A 6,973-nucleotide genomic window follows, 5' to 3' on the forward strand; every position below is an offset into this window, starting at 1 on the left:
TCCCTTTGCCCTCTCACTCTCTTTGTCACTCTCTTTCTATCTTTCTCTTTGTCACTTTCCCTCCCTCCCTCCACTTTCTCCCACTCTCCCTCCCTTTCTCCCCCTCTCCCACTCTTTCTCCCTCTCACTCTCTCTCCCATCCCAACTGTTTAAGTGTTGAGCCCACGTAGAGTTGAATTCTCTCCCTAAATCCCTCTGCTCTCTTCCACCTCCCCCTTCTCCCCGACACCCTCCTTAGACCTCACCGTAAGGAGTCAGCCTCTCCCCAGGTGAGGGCTGTTTTCGATTGGCTCCTGACCCATTTCCCTCACCTCCGTGATTCTCCCTCTCCTCGAAGGCAGTATGTAAATGCGAGTTGTTGTTGCTCAGGTTTCCATTCCCCAGACCTGACCTGCAGGAGGGTTGACGCCAGGTTGATGTCGGGTGTGTGGAAGACCGAGTCTCGGCTTCTCTCCCAGATATTTAACGAGCTGGGTGTGGTGGGGGTTCAGGGGGTGAGGGGATGGAGTTCCCACCCATCGACCTGGAATTTCCCCAGCAGTGGGATGTGGTGCCTCATGCCTTCAGGGGAGGGGTAGAGCAGCCGATGGTGGTGACTGAGAGCCATCAGGAAGGTCAGGCACTAACAATAGTTTTTGTTTCCTCTCTCCTTGCCTCTCTCTCCTACATCTGGTAACAGGCGCACAGCTGAAGGTAAGAGAGTTCTGACTCTATTTCCTCTTGGCCTTGTTCGAGTGTCACCATCACAAGATTGTAAGATGTAGGCCATTCAGCCCATCGACACCAGGTTATAGTCCCAGCAGGAGTATTTAAAATTACCAGCTGCTCCTTCCTTAGGTGGAGTCCACTTCCAGGGGCAGCGCTCCGAAAGCTTGTGGTTTCAAATAAACCTGTTGGACTGTAACCTGGCGTCATATGACCTCTGAACCTTCAGACCGAAATACTGGAGGGGAAAAAAACTTGCTTAGTTTGGGAACTATGTACTTGCTTGGCATCAAGTTGCCTGAGCTGACTTAATTTTTAGCAACAGGCAGAAATCAATCTCTCTGTCAGTCCATCACCACACTGACCTTCACTTCGGGATGGGAAATATTCTCGATTGATCCAATCACACGGATGCTTGACTCTACCCAGCGACACTGCCCCTCTCTTATTGGAGGCATCATTACTCTTCCTGTAATTGATGTGGAGCAAGATCATGGCACAGTACGGACAGAGAGCCCCCAGTTCCTGCTTTCTCAGTCACTTGCCTGTTCTGTTTACAGCACACACTCCCTACATAGAATCCCTACAGTGTGGAAACAGGCCATTCAGCCCAACAAGACCGCACTGACCCTCCAAAGAGCATCCCAGGCCCCCACCCTACCCATGGCTAACCCACCTAAGCCTGCATATCCCTGAATACAATGGGGCAATTTCCCATGGCCAATCCACCCTAACCTGCACATCCGTGGATGCTATGGGACAATTTAGCATGGCCAATCCACCCTAACCTTCACATCTATGGACGCTATGGGGTAATTTAGCACGGCCAATCCACCCTAACCAGCACGTCCCTGGACGCTATGGGACAATATAGCACGGCCAATCCATCTTATCCTGCACATCCCTGGACACCATGGGACAATATAGCACGGCCAATCCATCCTAACCTGCATATTCCTGGACGCTATGGGACAATATAGCACGGCCAATCCACCCTAACCTGCACGTCCCTGGACACCATGGGACAATATAGCACGGCCAATCCATCCTAACCTGCATATTCCTGGACGCTATGAAACAATATAGCACGGCCAATCCACCCTAACCTGCACATACCTGGACACTATGGGACAATATAGCACGGCCAATCCATCCTAACCTGCACATCTTTGGACTGTGGGAGGAAACCTAAGCACCCAGAGGAAACCCACGCAGACGCGGGGAGAATGTGCAAACTCCACCCAGTCACCCAAGACTGGAATCGCACCCGGGTCCCTGGCGCTGTGAGGCAGGCACCCCCTTGATAACCAACCTCCTCCCTCCCATCCGGAGCTCCTTAGTCAGTCTGCCTGAAGGTTTGGACCCATAACTCCACGGATTGGCATGGTCCACCCAGGGCAGCGGTACTGTCAAATTACTGGACATACCTGAGAGATTTCCTGATCACTGGGTCCAGGTTTATAAAATCATGAGGGGCATGGAGAGGGGGGACTAGAGAAGGTCTTTTCCCTGGGGTCGAAGAGTCCAGAACTAGAGTGCATAGGTTTAGGGTGAGAGGGAAAAGATATAAAAGAGACCTAAGGGGATGGGTATATGAATAGGAAGGGTTTGGAGGGATATGTGCCGGGTGCTGGCAGGTGGGACTAGACTAGGTTGGGATATCTGGTCGGCAGGGACGGGTTGGACCAAAGGGTCTGTTTCCGTGCTGTACAGCTCAATGACTCTCTATCATTCAGGAAGTGGTTCAGGTGACTAATCTAGACAATGACATTGTGGTGAATGGAGTAAAAGGCGATTGAGATAAAATAGCAACATGGCAGTGAGCCAGATGAAGAGCCATAATCATATTGAATGATGAAGCAGATTTGAAGGGCTGAATGACCTATTCCTAATTTCTATGGCATGCTGATTGGGTGAGATGGAGGGAAGGGTGTGAAGTATAAAAGCCAGCATGGATCAGATGGGCTGAACTGCCTGTTTCTCTTCTGGACATTCTGTGTCGGTGTTGACAGCCCAGTCTGTTCCCTCTCGTTTCCAGTACACAGGCAGTGAGGATGATTTACTCTCCAACATGGAGACGCTGAGCTTACTGGGTAGTGCCACCACACTGGCATCCAGCATGGTGGAGATGGAGGTTGGCACGGAAACCAAGGCTGGAGACTCAGGTTCACTAGAGACGCCTGACTGTCCATTCAGAGATGAGGCCTCCCCAGACCGAATAGCCCAGAGCGGGGCAGACAAGCAGGAGGATGCGGAGCAGTATGAAGAAAGTCCAGAATTTGGTGGCATCAGCAACATTGATCTGGAGATGGAACAGGTTGGCGATGCTATAGTCTCTTCAGATTGCTCGCTGTCTGTTTTGAGTTTGTCTTTTCAAATTGGGATGGTGCATTTTGAGGGAATCGCTGGGTCAGCTTGCAGACAGATACGGGGTCAACTCCGGGTATTCCTGGATGGTACGCGGCAGAGAAGAGAGCTCACACCCTCACAGAGACTGTGACCATAGGGGGACACCACCGCCAGGCTCAAAGATGGCGCCGTAAGTGGGGTGCGCAGGTGGGCGGGAGGAGGGAGGGTGGTCCGGGGAAGGAGTTACAAGGCAGAGGTCCTGTTTGCCCGAGGACTCAGGGAAGCAGAGGCTGATGGGGGAACCAGAAAGGACAATAGAGGGATCATTGATCGTAATATAAGCTGTGGTCACAATCGCGTGGAGCTCATGTAGGGGCTTCAAGGGATTCTCCCATCGAGCTGCTGCCAAAATTGGAAATGCTGTAAGATTGCTTGAAACCTTCTGAAATAAATCTGTGTTTCCTGTCTCTTGTCGATGCACAGATATTTGCGAACATGGAGTTGTTGCAGAAGAAAGCCCCTGAAGATCTGGGTGCCATTGTGGAAGAGCCCTCATTTCAACTCGGAGCTGTGAGCGAGGGTGACTCCCTGCTGGATGTTTATGAGGACACCGATGTTGAAGTCTCCGGGATTTCACTGCTGGATATTGCCTACGTTAACGGAACGGAGGAAAGTCAGACCTGCAACAGTGAATCGTCTGAAGACAACGACCTCCAGAGGCAAACGCAGGGCGTGGGTGAGGCGGGGCGAGATGCCGAGGGCTCTCGAGGTGTCTGCACGTGCTCTGGAAGTGTCTGCACGTGCTCTCGAGGTGTCTGCACGTGCTCTCGAGGTGTCTGCACGTGCTCTGGCGGCGTCGGCACGTGCTCTCGAGGTGTCGACGCGTGCTCTCGAGGTGTCTGCACGTGCTCTGGAAGTGTCTGCACGTGCTCTGGCGGTGTCGGCACGTGCTCTGGCGGCGTCGGCGCATGCGCTAATGGAAGGCGGGCGTGTGGAGGCGCTGCTTGTGAGGACCAGCACAGCTCCCGCCATGACGGTGAGGAGAGCCAATCAGGGAGCGAGGAGAGTTTCAAACTTAACGGCTACCCCGCGGCGATGGAATCGGAAAGTGCCGCCCGGGGGGAGATGGAAGATAGTGGACACTCCAATGGCTTGGCCGAAGGGGCTGGGGTTATAAAGGGCTCGCTCCGGGTGGAGAATGACCGGCTGCTGATCGAGAAGATTAAGAAGTATTATGAGTCGGCGGAGATGGCCAACGACCAGTCCTACCTTCAGCGGAGGGAGAGCATCTCCTTCATTCCGACCGGCGTGGTGAGGGACTCCATCCTGCGGTTTAATTACCAGAGCATTCCCGAGGGGCCGAGCGGCAAGGCCTCCGGTCACTCCCGCTCGGCGGTCAGCGGCTCGGACCCGCAGACCCCCCCGGGGGGCGGTCAGCTCCCGCTGGGCTCGGCCCGAGTGCCCGCGGCGCCTGGCGCAGCCGCCGAGCCGCCGGCGGAGTTCAGATCCTCGGCGGAGATTATCAAGGTGTGGCGGGAGATGGAGAAGGCGGCCCACTTCTGTCACCAGCACGAGGCGTGGGGCGGCTGCAGGAAGGCGGTGGCCGAGAGCGAAGGCCCCCCCGGTCCCCGGTACACCGAGCCCCTGCTCATCGTGGAGGACTCCGACCTCCGGCCCTCCACAGACTTGCCCAAAGCACCGGCCGACGTGCAGGAGGGGAACCGGAGGGACCGGGGCCCCGAGGTGGAAGCCAGTCGGGGCGACGAGAGCCTCCCGGCTGGCCGGGTGCCCTGTACTCCTTGCTGGGCCAGCCACGGCCTGCCCCGCTGCGGCGGCCTCCACAGCTGCCTCCTCCAGAGCTCGGAGAAGATCATGAGCAGAGTCCAAGTGCTGGCCCAGATGTACAGCCAGCGGGTCAGCAGGAGGAAGGCGGCGATGCCGCGGAGGATCTGGGAGCTGGAGCCCAAGGCCAGAGCAGAAGAGCAGCCGCGGAGGAGGAGGCCAGGGCTGAGAGTGACCAGAGCCCGTGAGGAGGTGTACGTGGAAACTGACGGTGAGTCCCTGAGTGCAGGAGGGACAGCTACAGAGACACACGGCGTGGATACAGACCCTTCGGCCCAACCAGCCCGTGTGGGACCATAACCCCAAACTCAGCTAGTCCCGCCTGCCCTGCTGCTGGCCCATTCCCTCCCAACCTTTCCTACCCATGAACTTAGCCAAATGACATTGTAACTGTCCCCACACCCACCACTTCCTCTGGCACTTCATTCCAAACACGAACCACTCCCTGGAGAAGGTGAGGACTGCAGATGCTGGAGATCAGAGCTGAAAATGTGTTGCTGGAAAAGCGCAGCAGGTCAGGCAGCATCCAAGGAACAGGAGAATCGACGTTTCGGGCATAAGCCCTTCTTCAGGAAGGCCATTAGTTGGTTGCTTTAGCTCATCCAGGATCATTCTTCAGGAAGAAGGGCTTATTCCTGAAGAAGGGCTTCTGCCAGAAACGTCGATTCTCCTGCTCCTTGGATGCTGCCTGACCTGCTGCGCTTTTCCAGCAACACATTTTCAGCTATGAACCACTCCCTGTCAAAACATTTGCCCATCATGCCTTTTTCAAATCTCTCTACTCTCGCCTTAAAATGTGCCCCCCCCCCTAGTCTTGAACTCCCCCGCCCCAGGGAAAAGACACCTGTCATTCACCCTATCCATGTCCCTCATGATTTTATAAACCTCGAAGGTCACCCCTCAGCCTCCCACGCTCCCACTCTATCCAGCCTCTCCTTATAACTCAAACCTTCTGTTCCCGGCAACATCCTGGGAAATCTCTTCTGAACCCTCTCCAGATTAATAATCTCCTTCCTATAACAGGGTGACTAGAACCAGACACAGTATTCCAGAAAAGGCCTGACCAGTGGCCTGTACAACCTCAACATGGCATCCCAACTCTCTGGAACGATTGGCCTTTCTGTGGTTGGCTCTGGAGTGGGACTTGTGAAGACATCATTGTTTTAGCCTTCCCCATGTTGATTAATGGTGGGCGAGTGGTCACTGCAGCATTACATCAATCCCCAACTCAGCTCACTAACACCCTTGAGTTATGGCAGTAGCCAGTTCTCCTCAAACTCCAGGTAATTTACAGCTCCTACCCCTGGAGACCAGAGATTTGGAGGCTGGGGGTGAGTAATATCAGGTGGGATATTGGAAGCCATGATGCCACTCACTGGTGTCTTACCATCTGCGCAGGTGGGTCTTGGATGATCCTGGGTGAGCTAAAGCAACCAACTAATGGCCTTCCTGTCCCTCAGCAGTTAACTGTCAATCTTCGTTCTCAGGCCAGACTTGGCAAGTGAAGACTGACAGTTCACTGTTATGACCACATCTCTGAGCTGATGATGCCCCAACCAATAAGGATTTGGCGATGCCGGTTTTGGACTGGGGACCAGGCAGATAGACCTGGGATATTGGTGAACACACTGGAGTGACCCTCGGACAGTGCCTAGTCACTCAGCGCTGACCCTCGGACAGTGCGGCGCTCCCTCAGCGCTGACCCTCCGACAGTGCCTAGTCCCTCAGCGCTGACCCTCGGACAGTGCGGCGCTCCCTCAGCGCTGACCCTCCGACAGTGCGGCGCTCCCTCAGCGCTGACCCTCCGACAGTGCGGCGCTCCCTCAGCGCTGACCCTCCGACAGTGCGGCGCTCCCTCAGCGCTGACCCTCCGACAGTGCGGCGCTCCCTCAGCGCTGACCCTCCGACAGTGCGGCGCTCCCTCAGCGCTGACCCTCCGACAGTGCGGCGCTCCCTCAGCGCTGACCCTCCGACAGTGCGGCGCTCCCTCAGCGCTGACCCTCCGACAGTGCGGCGCTCCCTCAGCGCTGACCCTCCGACAGTGCCTAGTCCCTCAGCGCTGACCCTCGGACAGTGC

The 6,973-nt window shown here is 55.6% G+C and overlaps 1 protein-coding gene across 1 annotated transcript in view; it reads left to right on the plus strand.

Annotated features, from left to right (window-relative positions):
• The first annotated feature begins 684 nt into the window (after positions 1-684).
• The window catches only part of LOC122542740, a 12,917-nt gene continuing 6,628 nt past the window's right edge, over positions 685-6,973 (plus strand). The window contains exons 1-4 of the mRNA XM_043680729.1: positions 685-693; positions 2,744-3,022; positions 3,538-3,823; positions 3,950-5,107. Coding sequence (XP_043536664.1) covers positions 2,777-3,022; positions 3,538-3,823; positions 3,950-5,107 — 1,690 coding nt within the window. The 5' untranslated portion in view covers positions 685-693; positions 2,744-2,776. The remainder of the gene's footprint in view (positions 694-2,743; positions 3,023-3,537; positions 3,824-3,949; positions 5,108-6,973) is intronic.

This window comes from Chiloscyllium plagiosum, chromosome 41, assembly GCF_004010195.1.
Source record: "Chiloscyllium plagiosum isolate BGI_BamShark_2017 chromosome 41, ASM401019v2, whole genome shotgun sequence".
Lineage (NCBI taxonomy): Eukaryota > Metazoa > Chordata > Chondrichthyes > Orectolobiformes > Hemiscylliidae > Chiloscyllium > Chiloscyllium plagiosum.